General features: G+C 37.6%; 1 protein-coding gene across 4 annotated transcripts; it reads left to right on the forward strand.

The window, feature by feature from the left end:
• The first annotated feature begins 2,916 nt into the window (after positions 1–2,916).
• LOC117964247 (protein mono-ADP-ribosyltransferase PARP16-like) lies at positions 2,917–8,898 on the forward strand. Of its 4 annotated transcripts, none has more exons than XM_058999029.1 (7): positions 2,917–2,988; positions 4,484–4,679; positions 4,831–4,968; positions 5,592–5,798; positions 6,060–6,231; positions 7,232–7,376; positions 7,634–8,898. In XM_058999029.1, exons 2-7 carry the CDS (start codon positions 4,491–4,493, stop codon positions 7,776–7,778), a joined length of 996 nt encoding a protein of 331 aa, XP_058855012.1. In that variant the 5' UTR covers positions 2,917–2,988; positions 4,484–4,490; the 3' UTR covers positions 7,779–8,898. The 4 variants fall into 4 exon arrangements, with proteins under 4 accessions (XP_058855012.1, XP_058855014.1, XP_034763039.1 ...); XM_058999031.1 differs by having other exon boundaries at positions 2,918–2,983; XM_034907148.2 differs by lacking the exon at positions 2,917–2,988 and adding an exon at positions 3,206–3,536.
• The last annotated feature ends 7,776 nt before the right edge of the window (positions 8,899–16,674 follow it).

The following is a 16,674-nucleotide window of genomic DNA, read 5'->3' on the forward strand; positions in this document are numbered from 1 at the left end:
TGTGATCAGATCATTAATATACATTTGATATACAGTATGTTCCTTTCTGGCATGTGGTGGTGTGTAATAAGGATAAATGCTCTTTCTTAAATTGTGTACCCAGGCAGCTGATGAACCTCTTCACTGTAATGCATGAGCAACGAAACCTCATCATTTATCTATGTGTAATATCAAGATCATAAACTGTTATTTTTAGCTCCTTATAAAAAGTAGCCTTACGCAACAAAGTTTTACCTGAAAGATTTTCATACACGAATACCGGTCAGCTCTTTAAGAAAAGGGCATTTGTATTAAACATTCATATGAAAGTGACCTTTAAAAAACGTAAATGGTTTAAATGTCTTTTTCTGCTTCTTCCAGGGAGCTGTTTATATTAAAAGGACACGTTTAATGTAATGCTTTGCTCTTTGAGAACATGATAATATCGCTGCTAACAGCTAGCATGCTTTGATATGGATTTATTTTGAGATAAATTACTATTAAATGTCAGAAGTTGAAATAAATTGCACATGGGTTGTTAAGCCATGTTACCAAATTTCTGTTCAATATTTCTTTGTTTCTGAATCTAACTATTTTTGCATCATAAATACATATTTGATACCACATACAATTTTCCCCCACAGTGGTTTACATCAATGACCTTAACACTGTGATACACTGCCCCCTAGTGTCACAAGGAGAGGCACATTGTTTTTTTTTTTGTGAATGAATCATAATGGTGATAAAACGACTTTTATTAATTTCCTGTAGGACAAGTTGAGACAGCCTGGGCTGGCGCCTAACACAACAGCATGCAGTATTTTAAATGTTCCTTTGTCAAAGTGTTATCAAGACGTACTTCCATTATAGCCCCTCTACTCTTTGTAACAGATATAGTAAGTACATATATTTCCATAAACGACTGTACTTATTCCACTGTTGTCTTGTGTGACAGGCTTTCAGAGTAGTAAGAGCACATCTGAGAATTACTGTGAAAAATAAAGAAGCTGATGAATGGAAAGACGCTGAACACACAGAAGGGGCATTGTTCTAGATTCTTGAACCCTTTAGGGTAAGAGGGACACGTGTCCCACAAATAAAATGGTAATACGTTTCTTGTTTTTGCAATGAGGTGCACGACACGCTCATTTTCTGACAGGTTGGCAAATTCCAAATTGGTCCAAACGGTCAGTTTCCTCGTGATACGCGAGTCACACAAATGCATTTTAAGAAGAACCCGTTTGAGCTCAATTCACTGTGTACCTTAAGGGGTTGAACATTGTATTCCTGTATATGTTACGGTTTCCTCTCAAGACCCACTTGTTCTCTCTTGCTTTCCATGCTCTTTAAGCCTGATATCTGCTACTAGCTGCTGTGTTGTTGCTATTATTTCATGTATTATGCTACTATATCATGTATTCTGCATTTCTCTGTATTTAAAGTATTATGGATTTTCTTGTTGTTACTGCATCTTGTAAAGCGCTTTGTGATGGGGGTCCACTATGAAAGGCGCTATATAAAATAAAGACTGATTGATTGATTGATTTAAAGTTATAGATAGGTTTGATGATTAAGTCTCTTCTTGAACAATGCCAATTAAAATGAAATGGGTTAAACAGCTGTCTCAAGTGTCAGATATGTGTTTAGAGATGTTTGAGCAGCGCACACTTAAACACTAGAGCAGTGGCTATATTATACAAGAAATTCTAAGACTGCCAATGTGGTACACAAACTTGACAAAATAAGCCATTTACAAGCATGACAGTTACTGAAGACTTGGAGACAAGACCATAGTGAGCAAAGTTGAAGCAGATTCAAAGATTCTAACAGCAAAATAATATTGCAAAAAAATAAAAATAAAAATAAAACAATTGAACAATTATTAATATTTAACTCTCGTATCAGTTTAAATATCAAACAGCGCAATTCTTATTAGGACAAGGCCAGGTGATTTTTCCTAGAATAAAAAATCACATGATCTGCAGTGAGGAAAACGTGCTCTTGCTTTGAGTCTTGTTCGGGAAGTGTAAGTAATCCTCACAGAGGTTATGGAAGAAACACTGGAGTACCATAGCCGGCACTGTGCAACGTCAAATGCATGATGAATGGGGTGCAGAATGCCTGTACAGTTGATTGCAAAGGCTATTACGTTGGTTTAAAGTTATTTCGTGTGGTTAATGTGTTTCTATCACAGAATTAAATCAAATTCTCTAGTCGTCAGTAGTGCTGCGGCTGCAAAACTGTGGAATTGCATTTTCTTATAAAACGGTCCATCGGTGAAATGTAATGACCAGCAAATGAAGATTCAGCAGTGAAGTTAATCTACCATATACATGTTTAAAATAATTTACAAAAATAAAAACAACATACATCACTTTTTATTCCAGTTGAAATTCCTCGCATGTTGCATAAATTGAATTTGAAACTATTAAACACTTTATGCCACCCACGTGTTCCTAATACAGTATTTAACGTCCTACCAGTTTAATATCATGTAATGAGTGATCTGTGTTTCTTACAAGCGGCTATTCAGCAAACAATGCTTCTAAAAAGAATGACTGTGGGGAAGCACAGCGATGCGCTGAGCACTGAAGAAGCATGCATGAAGCCTGTGTTACACTAACGCTAATCATCCAGACAGTGCAGGCAGTAGAGTTAGCACAGCACTGCTTCAGACAGGCCTAAAAGTATAGGCTATTGCACATGACTGTCTAGCACGGGGGCGCTGGTTACTCCTAGTGCACCTACACGACGACGTATTCTATTTATACATGTCAGAGTTCATATATGGATGTATTCGATAGAAAGCCTGTGTTGTGCTTTGGAACACGGTTGCATGTCTATGGCGTGCTTAAGCTGCAGTGTCCCAGCATGTCTTGAGCACGTGCGTACGAAAGCAGGCTCACCGGGCTGTTCGCATTCTTCGACGGTACTTTCAAAACACACGTGACAGCCATGCTATCAGACTCCGGCTACGACTGCACCGGACGTGAGAAGAAACTTGGTGGGGTCTGGAATATTACACTTATATTAGCTGGGACTTCTAGGTTCAAACAACGATTCCAAATGAATGTGACCGGCGTTAGAATTTGTTTTATCTGGTGTAATAGTTCTTACTTTTGACGTCGTGTTCCCCCTTTTTATTTATTTATTTATTTATTTTTATTTTTTTATTTTTTTATTTTCTTTTTAGAAATAACTTGTTCCATTTATTTTGTTCGCATCGCCTGATCTCCCTGACCGGGGCGCCCTTTCCCCGATAACCTAGTGCAGGTCGCCGCTTTCCACTCCTACAGCAGTATTTGTCAGGCGTTTCCAAAGACAGCCCTTAGGTCTTGCAGCAGGGTCTTAATTAGAATGATGTGTCGGAGAGCTACTAAACGAAAGTTGTTGCCAAGCATTTGTATAGTTTGGAGAATGAGTAGATGTTTGCTTTAGCGCGTAGAAAAAAGACATGCTTTACATGTATTCTGCTCAAACATACCTCTCGCAGTTTCCTGTGCCAATCCTTACATGAAATACAAGCGACTTGGTTCGCGGCACCGTTAAGAAAAGAGGTGAGGTGTATTTAAACGTTGTCAGATGTGCTGTAAAAAATAAATAAATACATAAACGAGGTATTCCAGGAAACTTCAGACAACCCAGAGAGCTGCTTTTCAATTGTATTATTAGTATGTGTTTGGTTTTACTCCGTGTGTTTTTTTTTTAAACAAACAGAACATTTGAAAAGTGGAACACATGCGTTCTCGTTCCAGGAAGTACGAGTTGTAAATCTAGAAACACCTTTTTTTGCAGCATATGGCATTCATTTGTTTAATCATAAACTATGTTAGTTGGAGTCCTAAAGCTAATTTGGACTAAAATACAGTACATTAATTACATTATAGTTACTTGCGTTCGTTTATGTTGAGTGACGTCACATACCTTTAAGGTAAGGTATTTCAAAAGTTCTCATTTGTTGTGTTTTGCATTATTCCATTATGAAAAGTGCGCAGTGCGGAAAAAAAATATGTTTAAAGTGAAATGAATCAACCTAGCAGTAGCGTTCTGGCACAACTCGGTACTGTAAAGTAACGTTAACCAAGTTAACCGGTCTGTCAAATGCAGGGTCACGACAAGCTGCTAAGATGAGTGTATTGAACAATACATCGTGAGACCGCGCACATATGTTAAATAGGGGCCCTATTTATAGCAAAAGCGATAGGAATATATGTATATATATATATATATATATATATATATATATATATATATATGTATATATGTAGCTATATGTATATATGTAGCTATATATATATATGTAGCTATATATATATATATATATATATATATATATATATATATATATATATATATATATATATAATGTATCATTCAAGCCTGACAAAAAAGTGGAAGACTGAAGCAAGGCGCATCCATATTTAGTAATAATATGTTAAATAAAAAACAAGCAACATAACTGTATTATTGTAATTATTGGTATTATTCATATTATTTCATACAGTGTGGGAATGCAGCAGCCCAGCAACAATCCCACCACCAGGGAGAAGGTTAAAGAATGCCTGAGGACAGACCTCCTGGCTGCTGATCTCCGGTGCAGTCTCTTTGTAGCCGCTGTAGAAAGCTATAAACGGGACTCTGTTCTCAGACCTTTCCCACCCACCTATATTAATGGAGAAAACAAAGAGTTTGATGCTTTGGTAAGTACGGCCCGCTAACTTGAGTGCCAGCAGTATGTCTTGAGTACTATGTGTGAATTAGTATCATGAAAACTGTTCAGTTTCAAGGCAGGTGTTCACCTCTTCATCCTGTATTGGTAAGGATTCCTCCTGTACTTTTGTATTTTTTCAGCTGGCAGATGTAAAGTCTCTGCCGAGTGTTAGAGACGTGCTGCAGTCTGGTCCTGGGGGAGATGAGGCTTTGCTGGACCTCCTCCACTGGGTTTTATCATCAAAGAACCAAACTCTTAAGAGTCTACTGAAAGAAGAGGTACAGGTTATGCTAAACCCATGTACAGTATTGTTTCATATTAGTTCACAGCAATGTTTTTAAATGTATATACAATTGAAATCAAACTATAAAGCATGTGCTTACTATCATAAAGGCTTTCACTGTGGTAACTATAGTAATGCCTATGCAGGCATAATATATATTAGACAGGATTGTGAGATCTGTTTCCTACGGACTGGCTTTGTAAATGAGATGACACATATCTGTAGTCCTATCACAGTTCCCAAACTCCAAACCAAGCTGAGAACAGGATAGTTTTTTTTTTCTTTCTGGGAACTGATTGGGATGTAAAACCATACGACTTTTCAGAAATCTTTACAAAAGTATTGCTTTATTTAGTATTGCCACAATTGTTGACACCAAGTCAGCAGTCTTTGTTCTGAAGGTTTGAGGGTGTGGGAAATGAAAATGAAATCCTGGACTCAGTGCTGAAGTGTATCTTCAAGTGGTTTAGGCTTGGTTGTAGAACGCATTGTGGGGGCCATTGTGACCTTAACCAGCCACTTGACACTGGAATCTAATTAGCAGAATAAATGTTCTTTTCTTTAGCAAGCATTACTCTTTTAACTGTTCCCATACTCTTTCTGTCTCTTATAATCTAGTATGTGAAAATCCAGGAGTTGACAGGATTTAACGGGGGTTCCGTCCCGCCTCCTGACTTCCTGTTCGAAATTGTCTACTGTGACCAAATGAATGCCAAATTCGAGGAGACAAAGGGGGAGAGGGACCTTTTTTATGCATTTCACGGGAGCCGTCTTGAAAACTTTCATTCAATCGTCCACAATGGTTTGCATTGTCATTTGAACAAGGCAAGTATTTTGAGTTTAACATGTAAGCTTTACATTTCATGAAGTAAAACCTGGAGAATCTGCACAGTTAACTAAAGTCGCTTTTAGAACAATAACGTCCAGCTGTTTTTTTGTTTCCTCAAGAGTTAAAAGTGGTTTGTCATTGCAGGGTTGCTTGTGGGAATCCTTCTGGTGACATAGACTCTAAGTGATGAATGGTGGAGAAAAGTTTCAAGTGTAGTGATTTTATTTTTCATTGTGATTGTAAACGATCATTTTCAGACTTCGTTATTTGGCGAAGGTACCTATCTCACTAGCGATCTGAGCTTGGCTCTGCTGTACAGCCCCCATGGGAGTGGATGGCAGAAGTGCATTCTGGGACCATTGCTCAGCTGTGTGGCTGTATGTGAAATTATTGACCACCCAGATGTAAAATGTCAGTTGAAAAATAAAGGTGAGATTATCTTTTTTTTATCATTCAGTTTATCATACGTTGTACATTACACCATCATTTTAAAGGCTGTCCATCCCACTATGGTAGGGGATAAAATCTGCATTCTATACTGTACAGCTTTTTAGTTTACCTTTTTACCTAGTATTTCAAACCATACATTGCCTTAAGTGCAGCAATGAGAACAGAGGTCTCATTACACAGCAATGTGAGCCTAACCATTTGTACCCAAGTTCACAACCTCTATAGTTTGTCTATGTTAGCTCACATCTGACTAGAACCTGGACTGGCCAACCAATGGGTCTTATATCCAGCCTTGCAAACCTTGTCGTTTTTCTAAAATTAATCGCAATTAGGCACACAGTCTTTTAGGATAATTTGGGACTCCATAGGACATTTCTGTGGTCTGATTGCGAGGCACATTATTTAAGAAACTCTTGTGCTACACTGCCACCTCATGGAAGGCATGTGTAACAATACCTTCCAAAATGAGGTGATGGTTTTCTCAATGGGTATACAGATCTGAATATTTCTAAATAAATAAGGAAATCAAACTGTGTACAACTGAGCAACGGCTTGTAATACCTGGGATGATGAAAGAGTGGAAATGATTGTATGCATTGTTACTTTTGTTTTTAAAAAAATATATTGTTGAGTAACGCCAACAGAATAGCTGCTTAAAAATGTGAACTGTATACAATGTATACAGTGCTAATCCTTCAACCTTATCCTGGTTTGCATAAGAAGAGTGAGCATTTGTATGTTTGTGTTTCAGTGCTTTTATTACATATATTTTCTATTTACTTTATAATGACCAGATCTGGTCCTACCAATGCCTCAAGGTTAAGAACTGGATGTCGCCAAAGCTGGAGAGGAGGGCTATGACAAGAATGAGGCTGTGCTAGTATAATTACTGACTCATAACTGGGCTATGACAAAAACTACATTGACATATATGAAATACCTCCTACTCAAACCCCCTGTTCTGCGTTCTCTTGGGTAGATTCAGACAGCATTGACAGGCGGAGAGCCAGAGTGAGGAACAGTGAAGGCGGAGATGTTCCGCAGAAATACTTTGTTGTCACCAACAATCAGCTCCTCCGAGTCAAATATCTCCTGGTCTACTCTGAAAAACAGCACAGGAGAAGGTAGGTGAATGTGAAAGGTATACGCAAGCTGAAAGATTATATCTGCAGTGGATTATGGAACCCCTGATACTTTTACTTCAATCATTCTTTATTTTTCCCAGTATCTGAGAAAATGTTCTCTTCAGTGATGAACTGGGGAATAGGAGCCTTTTATTTGTGAAGTAGTGATATTATGGGGGCGGGGTATTCAAAGTTGGTTTCAGTTCCTTATTCTGCGATGCAAATGTAATTGTCTTTTTCTTAACTGTTTGTTTCAGACACACAAGGCAGATGTCCTGGCTGTCCAAGCACTATTTTGCTATCCTGATGTCCCTGTATTTATTGCTGCTAATTGTCATTGGGGCTTGTAATTCACCAGCATTCCAGTCCTTCTGGAACAGACTATTTGATAAAAGAAAATGAGGCTGTCGTGCCCTCCGGCTCCTGCCTAGTGCCTTAATATAAACTGCAATACAGCCTCTGGAAAAGTGCTATGCAGTACTGTACGTAACCAAGGTCACATGACTTTTGGCACCTTTTTTTTAGTGCACAGTATCTTTATATGTGGACCATGAACATGTAGAGCAAGGTATTTCACTTTTCAGACATTTAGAGTTTTAATGCAATAAATATGTATCTGTAGTTCGGTTCTGTATCTGTTGATTTATACTAACTGGGAACTGAAGCTTTATCTTTTGTTCTTGACAAGAGAATGTATTTTGTATTCAAGGCTCAAATTATTTTCTGTATTTGCATGTTTAGAAGTGCTATATTAATCTATTTTTATAGTGTGACATCCATAGCAGGGAAGCACTGTGTTGAGCTATAATATGTTGCCTTCACTATGCTAAAATGAATCCTAAAGACATGGAATAAATAATGTGGGACTTCATTGGTATTTCTCTCGTAGACACAGACTAAAATGTACAAAGCAAGATGGTTACCTGATCATCAGGATTTCTTTGATAATTACATTTCAAACAGTTTCATGTGATGGTTTTAATAACAACAATAATACATATATTTTATAAAGTTATCAACCTGTGACAGATTCACTAGATAAAGATTTGAAATACTCTTTTCAAAGATCGTTTTAATCACTAAACCCTGTGAAGCGGTGCAGAGAATGATATAAAAATGACTGCCAGCAGGGGTCAGCATTGCATCGCTGTTTTTCCTGGACTTTTAAGTTGTATAAAAAAAAATAAGAAAATGAGTGTTGACATTGGCTCTTATTTCTTCATTATTTAAAGTTTCTTTCTTTGAGGACAATGTGGTGTTGCCAAAGTTTAGTATACCTCGTCTGTGAGTGTCCAGTGAAATTTTATTTTTGTTTCATTCTTCTTTGTAGAGTATCTTTGGAAGAATTTCATGGATCCATTTCCTGCAAAGATGGCTTTCTTAGTCCAGTAATTCCAAATGCATGATCCTTCATATAATTGTGCAATTACAGGACAGAACACAGATGCATATAAATTAGAACTTCCATTTCATTAATTAGACAAACTGCATGATATGTAAATCCCCAGTTATTTGTTTTCATTTTGGTAACATTGGACACCACGCAATCTGTATCTTCATAAGACTAGAATACGAACAGGAATTTGGAGGGTCATTGTGTAATGGGGAGAATTATTTTTTACTACATAGCCCCTATAGTTTAAAAAGCAACATAGACGTGTATTCATAAAGCACTAGCAAGCTGGTAAATGCATTTCATGAAGACTTCCACAGTGTCTGTTTCTTGACAGAATTATTGTGATTCTGCACTGTTATAATTTAACAACACAAATAATGACACAGTAGTATACTGTGCAGTAAATGTTACAACACAGGTGTTATATAAAACTAGAGTGTAATAAATCTGATTTATTAACCCAGGTTCACAGATATATGTCTGGTTTTGTAAGATAAGCAAAGGGTCATAAATTATTATGACACCCCTGGTGGGATATTTTGGCAGGCTGGTTATCTGGGTTGGGGGTGGTGGGCTCTATCTACCTCCATGCATTAGGTGTGTACCTCCTTTTTGTACATTATTCTTTACAAATGCCTGATTTAAAGAAGTGTAAATACATTTTAAGAATAGACTGCTTTGGCAAAATGATTGAAATTACCATTTGAGTTTTATCTTATAAACTTAGTGGTTATAGCAGGTGACAGCACTGAAATAATAATTTGAATGATGTCTCTATCTGATTGCTTTAATCAGTAAGAAAGCTTGTGCATTATATTCTGGCAGCTGTCAAGACAATTGAACCATTGAATTGTCCTACACAAAGGAATTGTTCTGTCCTAAGCATTATACAGTAAAAAGAAGAAGAAAAAAAAAAAAAGCATTTCTGTGTGAACTAGTCATACATGTACAGCTCAAGACACACAGGTGAACCTCGCCATTTTCAAGCAGATTTTCTATTGTGAATAAATGGGCATGCTGATTTAGCCTAGTCTAGAGCGTATTCCAAAGCGAAATCATTTTCCATAAATTGATGCCCAGCTCCTGAAAGCATGTCATGAACACTAGCAGCTGAGTGGAGTTGTATCTGTTTCCAAGTTTCCAAGTGGTTATGTCTTACTTCACTCACCATTGAGAATCAAGCATCCTGTTTCACATTTTGTTTGAAGCATTAAGTATATTCTTGTTGAAGCTCTACACCTGCCGATGTGTCTTGTATCACTGGAGGAGGGGAAACAATATTAAATCAATCTTATGTTCTTTTGCATGGTAAGTCTGGGACTATCTGGAGTTATGCTATCACTAGGTTATAGTGTAGTAAATACTGCTTAGTGCAAATGGTGACTAAATAAATTTAATTTGAACTGGATGTGATGGCAAAACTAGACAAAGAGGATCTTCTGATAAATATATATTATAAAGAGCGTTGATGAATGTTACAGGATGTCACAGGGAAGAAAATGAGAGGAATTAAAAGTGTTTACTCCAGTCTTTAACATCACTCACTTTAGTGTAGAATTTTCTGCTTAAAAAAAAAAAAAGTGTTTTAAAAACATAGTAATTTAGGCATATATTTGCCCAGTGCTTTGACCATTGTGCATGTTATCCTTGCATATTGAGAGAGAGCCTTTGAAATTGCATGGCATTATATTGTACAGCTAGTATTTTAACACAGCTGTTGTCTGTCTATAGATCAATGTGTTGTATTTGTTTTACTCACTGGTAACTAACTGGCTGCAAGTCATTCTGGTTTATTATTGGCTTTATGTTCTTCAAATTTCTTATAATTATGATCGAATGCTGCACCTGTGCACTTTCTTATAGAAGCACAGTGGAGCTTTGCTGAGACAGCCTTTTCAAATCTGTTCCTTTAAGCTCCTTCAATTTGAAGATCAACAGCCCAGAATTGGGTTTTCAAATGCTGATTTTGCATCTCACTTTGGTTGCTTAGAAACATGCTTATCTATGATAAAGGAGCAGGGTGGGGTTCTCACCCCCATTCAAAGCCCTGATCATCGGCTTGTTGCAGGGCTACATACAGTGTGAAAGAAAACACATTTTAAATGAGTTAGTTGTTCTTATAAGGTTTTATTTTGCTGTCATATCAGTAAACAAAACCCTTTCCAGCTGCTTCAAGGCATTGCTGTTGTTCTCCTGGTGTGCACTTTCTTTATTAAATGTATTTCTCTTTTACAGTATGGCCGTTTACTGCTTTCAAGGGGACTGGAACAATGCTGCATTGAAGATAGAGTCATCCTTCTTGTGCTAATAGGAGCGAAGAAAATGTATTTGAAATCCCTAGTTATCGCTGCTTAAAGAGAATGCACCCCTATTATAATACAAACGAATCACTTCTGTGCAGAAGATTCCTTATTATGCAATGGGTATTTTGGCTGTAGTCTGTTCCGTTATGCAGTATTGTACCCATGCTGTGTGTTATATAAAGGGTTAAAGGGGTCCTAAGAGAAATACCCATATGAATAATTGGTTGGGATTGGTTTTAGTGTGCAAGAGCATTTAAACATGTCCATTCAATACACATGTACACATGTTTAGAAGAAATGACCTTGTAAGTTTGGTAAAGCATTGCTAACACCAAGGCTAATCACAGATAATGTCTACAGTAAAAGCATTGCAAAAAGCATGTCAAACTACAATATTGCTATGTACTGTATGTAGCTACTATTTATAAGGTACAGTGCCATGGCGATTATTTCTGCCACTTTCCTTCTCTGTGTGGGTTTAGTTCTCTTTGGCTTGTGCTAACAGGACTGGTGCCATGCCAGCTAGGTGAGGCAACTAAAGTTTATGAACAGAAGGTAGAAGAGACTTTGTTTAAATGTTAACTATTTTAATGAAACAACGTTGAACTCTCCCGTCTCAGGAATAGTTTCTTGGCTTCAAAGGGAGACGGCCCATAAACCTTAATAATGTGAACAATCCGCAGCACTCGATTCCCAATGCAGTCAATGAAAGGCCTATTCAATTGATCTAAACAGCAGAGGTCTTAAATACTGCGGTTGTTTAAATGTGTCGAATGGGACTGTTGTGTTGTATCAACGAGTTACTGAGACCACCACCCCCCTGGTGTAAAATATGTAAAATGCTGTTGAGGGACACACTTTAGTGATCAGTAATGTGTAAGCATAAAGTGATATAGTTTAAAAGTTCTGATAAAGGCATTGTAGAAATTGGTTTTGATGCTGTTCAAAGTCATAAGGTTAAGAATACTTGTGAAAACAGTCCATTCAATCTGCATGAGATCCCATCACTCATATATCTTAAATGTGTCCCATATGGTATGGAATTGTAATTTTAGTGAGCCATCGGAGTTTTTTAATGCTGTATTTTGGTGTGTTCACTTCTCGGGTTAAGGACAAACCTGCCTCCTCTCAGTTTGAGTAAACTTGCCAACTGCTTCTTTGTATGTAATAATTAACTTCTTTTAACATTCCTAGCAAAAAAAAAAAATCCATCAGAAAACATGAAACAACACCTAACAAAACTGACCATTGTATTTGAAACCCAGGCCTGGCAATTGAAGCTGTGATAACTTTGTTATGATTGCTGCTGTATCATAAACTCAAAACCCATTAACCAGTCCCTGGCCTTGGAGAGTCCAATAGCAGAGTGAATGAACACGGCTCCTCCTGTCTCCAGCACTGTCCTTACAGGAGCCGTGCAAGGTGACGTGCACAATGAGGAAATCAAAGTGCTACGTCAAGAGAGCTGTGTGTGCTATAGGGTATCGAGGAGCTGGGAAATCATTGTACCTGCGCAAACACTCGACAGTCACAGAGTGCTGTCCTGCTGCAAACCCAATCCTTATTGCACCCACAATATTATATGTGCTACTGAATTAACATATACGTCTAGTCCTCTACTACTTGGCACATATTAAGGACTTGGAATAGTGCTGGGTCAAGCCCTGCTTTTTTCCAAATTGTATTCAGTGGCAAGAATGACCATGCTTGCATTCGTTCATTTAACAGAATTTAGAACTGACGATGTCAAAAAGAAATCATGCAAAGGAAAGCAATGCACAAAAGTGATCAGAAAGAGTAATACACAGAAGAGCGTTTCTCTCCTTCCTTTAATAGTTAAGCACATGGGATACTGGACATATTTTACTTTAATGTACTACTATGAATTATACTTTTGTTTCCCAGTTAATTCAAATTAAGACATTTAGAATGAATATTCAAACATGAAATACCTATGTTTGTTATATAAGTTTAATATAAATAGATTTAGAATTAAAAACAATAATTAGCTACAGTAACTTATTTCTGAATCACCACACCAGTATTGCAATTAAAACATGCCTATTTCTACATTTGTTTAATTGCAGTATAGTTAAATATTTTGATAGTTTAATCTAGTCAGCTGTGTCATTTTTAATGACGTCTGAATCAACGTTCAGTTCTACCTGGCTCCAGGTGGCTGCTCTGACAAGTGGCTTTGAAAACAGTATTTATCCAATATTGTACAAGAAAGAGTCAATCCTCCAGCCCAGCCCCAGAGAAATGCAGTAATTAACTTGAAACATTGCACAGTGAAGCAGTTTACTCTCAAATACCAAGTCCAGTCATTAAGATTCATGGGGGATAGGCAGGGAGAAAAAACAAACTTCCTAACAATCACTTAGGAGACCATTCCACTTACAAGCAATCCATTAAAAGGTCTTTTTAATTTGTGATTGCTTAGAATTAACAATACCGGCCAATTAGCAGCCATTGCGTTCTGGTTTAGGACACCACTTCATATGATTCAGTCATTAACTTGACTTGTCAAACGCATATCCCTCAGGAGATAAAGGGCTAGGAATAGAAACAATAACACAAAGGATATACTGTGTTATGGGAAAATGTAAATTATTTCCACATTTAAAATTCTAATTTGATACATGAGGTTATTAATGAACACATGGATTTCAAGAATACAGACTTTAATATCAAAGAACAGTTCCAATAACTAGCTAATAACTTCCCTTAAATTCTCACCCCTGAGCTGAAACCAATTCTCAAACAGTGAGCTGGAGGGCACTGGAGAAACAAGCCCATATATACAGCAGGTCATGGATGCAGAGGTACAGAGAATTACAACTTGCTAATAATACATTGCAATATATTCAACTTTCTTTTAATATATTTTAAAAATGTGTATTATTAGAGCAGACATTTTGAAAAGAGCTTGGAACAGACTTTAAAGTTATGTGTAAAAAGTTGTCAGGATGTTAACAATGAAAAGAAAAATTACGTTATTTAAACAGTTGTAACAACACGGGACGTGTGACGCTATATTTTTCAGAACCCCTCTACTTACTCTTTAAGGATTGTATATTACACAATTAGACAACACTGGAACAACCTAGCTTTATTTGAAGGTCTTGGGCTGTGAAAGTTATGTTGAATAACATGCAATTATAACCCATGCTGATTTAATACATTACAGTTCTGTACAGAAACCACTGGTGTAAAATAGACACACCATTTTAGAATTATTAATACACAATGCTCAAGATTCAAAAATAAATTTGATTTGATATTCAAACAGACATTAAATACATATTTATATACAAAGATCGTTGTGGATGATTCTTACAAAAATATATGTTTCTGCTTAGTTTGTGATGATTTGTTTTTAAAACAGCTGCCTTCGAGTTTGCTACATTTTCTACTGAGGAGGAAGGGACTCGGTTTTGTCTTCAGGCTTTGCTGGGACAGTTTGGTATCAGGCAAACAAAATACCCATCTGCATTATTCTGTAAAAGAACGAGGACAAGGTATTCCAGACCATTAGAGAGTATCTGGATGTGTTAGAATAATCACTGAACTAGACACATTCAGAATGAACAGGTCTTAGTACCTGTGCTTTACTATGCTTACATCTGGACCCAATATCCATTTAACGGACATTTCCTTGGAAACACAATAAAGTGAATCTGTTGATAATTTCGAATTAGACAAAGTACTTGGACCTGTGTAACATTTAGAGGTGAAAGTAATGTGAAGTTCAGCAATAACTAAGCTAACCAATAGCTTTGATTTGGTATACTGGGGCAGCAGTGTGGAGTAGTGGCTAGGGCTCCGGACTCTTGAGCTGAGGGTTGTGGGTTCAATCCCCAGTGGGGGACACTGTTGTTGTACCCTTGAGCAAGGTACTTTACCTAGATTACTCCAGTAAAAACCCACATGGGTAATTGTATGTAAAAATAATGTGATATCTGTATACAGTGAAATAATGTATAATGTGATATCTTGTAACAATTGTAAGTCGCCCTGGATAAGGGCGTCTGCTAAGAAATAAATAATAATAATAATCACAAACTCCTTCCAGATTTGCACACAGAAGAAGGAACAGAAGTAGTTATAAAAACAAGCCAGAAATAGACTTTTATGCTTGTTACTGATTGGCGCAGGAAAAAAAACGAACAAAAAAAACCCCCACAAAATTATTTCCCCCAGGACAGTTCTCCTAATCCAATCCTCTGACGAGTTTCATAATGAAGTGGTAGAAAACACTGTAACAGTTTGAAACTTCATTGCGTTACACTTAAGGAGGCTGTGTGGTCCAGTGGTTAAAGAAAAGGGCTTGTAACCAGGTGGTCCCCGGTTCAAATCCCATCTCAGCCACTGACTCATTGTGTGACCCTGAGCAAGTCACTTAGCCTCCTTGTGCTCTGTCTTTCAGGTGAGACGTAATTGTAAGTGACTCTGCAGCTGATGCATAGTTCACACCCCCTAGTCTTTGTAAGTCACCTTGGATAAAGGTGTCTGCTAAATAAATAAATAATAAACTTATCTTAACTCTAGGTTACTCTCTATTTATTTATTTTTCCTCCAAAACAGTCTTCTGTTAGCTGTGACTGCTCTGATAAACATCCTGCAAACAAGGTTTCTAGTGCCTGCAATACTGTACTGAGTGTTATGGAGAAGTCCTAACAATACACTAAGTACAGTAACTTCTTAGACACGTCAGTGTTTTCATTTGAGTGCGTCTATACAACTTGTGCTTGTGTGTTTACACAGTAGTTGCAGGTGACATACTGTTTTGCCATTTCCTTTAAGGATTACCATATCCCTACAGTTTCACCAGGAGGTACTGTATGCTGTCCTCATGAACTTGAAGCCATCTGCTTTCTCACACTCGTCTTTTTCAACATATTACTCCTGTGCTTACACTGGTTACCAGTGAGTTACCGAATTGATTTTAAAGGTCCTTCATGGATTAGGGCCATCATATCTCCAAGAACTACTAGCTGCCTATTCCTACATTTAGTTGTTCCAAAAAAATAATCTTAAATCAACTGGGGCCAGAGCTTTCTGCTGTTGAGCTCCTTTGTGGAACTCGGGATGACATTAGGCAGGTTGAAAACATTAGGTTATTTTAAACCTAAATTGAAAACATACATTTTTTTAATGTGCTTTTATATAACAGGTTGTAGAACTCATGGTACACACACCCCCCGAAGCTCCTGATTTATAGCAGATACTCACGTGCTGAACCTGCTGGAAGACCGTCTCTTCCTGGTCCCTGAACTCATGGTACACACACCCCCCGAAGCTCCAGATTTATAGCAGATACTCACGTGCTGAACCTGCTGGAAGACCGTCTCTTCCTGGTCCATGAACTCATGGTACACACACCTCCCGAAGCTCCTGATCTATAGCAGATACTCACGTGCTGAACCTGCTGGAAGACCGTCTCTTCCTGGTCCATGAACTCATGGTACACACACCCCCCGAAGCTCCTGATCTATAGCAGATACTCACGTGCTGAACCTGCTGGAAGACCGTCTCTTCCTGGTCCATGAACTCATGGTACACACACCCCCCGAAGCTCCTGATCTATAGCAGATAC

This window comes from Acipenser ruthenus, chromosome 24 (assembly GCF_902713425.1).
Source record: "Acipenser ruthenus chromosome 24, fAciRut3.2 maternal haplotype, whole genome shotgun sequence".
NCBI classification, from domain to species: domain Eukaryota; kingdom Metazoa; phylum Chordata; class Actinopteri; order Acipenseriformes; family Acipenseridae; genus Acipenser; species Acipenser ruthenus.

Excerpts from the sequence above, each read along its gene's own strand:
- LOC117964247 (XM_058999029.1), top strand. The coding sequence starts at position 4,491 with ATGCAGCAGCCCAGCAACAATCCCACCACCAGGGAGAAGGTTAAAGAA. Across the intron at positions 4,680-4,830 it reads ACAAAGAGTTTGATGCTTTG|CTGGCAGATGTAAAGTCTCT; the intron begins GTAAGTACGGCC and ends GTATTTTTTCAG. Across the intron at positions 5,799-6,059 it reads TGCATTGTCATTTGAACAAG|ACTTCGTTATTTGGCGAAGG; the intron begins GCAAGTATTTTG and ends GATCATTTTCAG.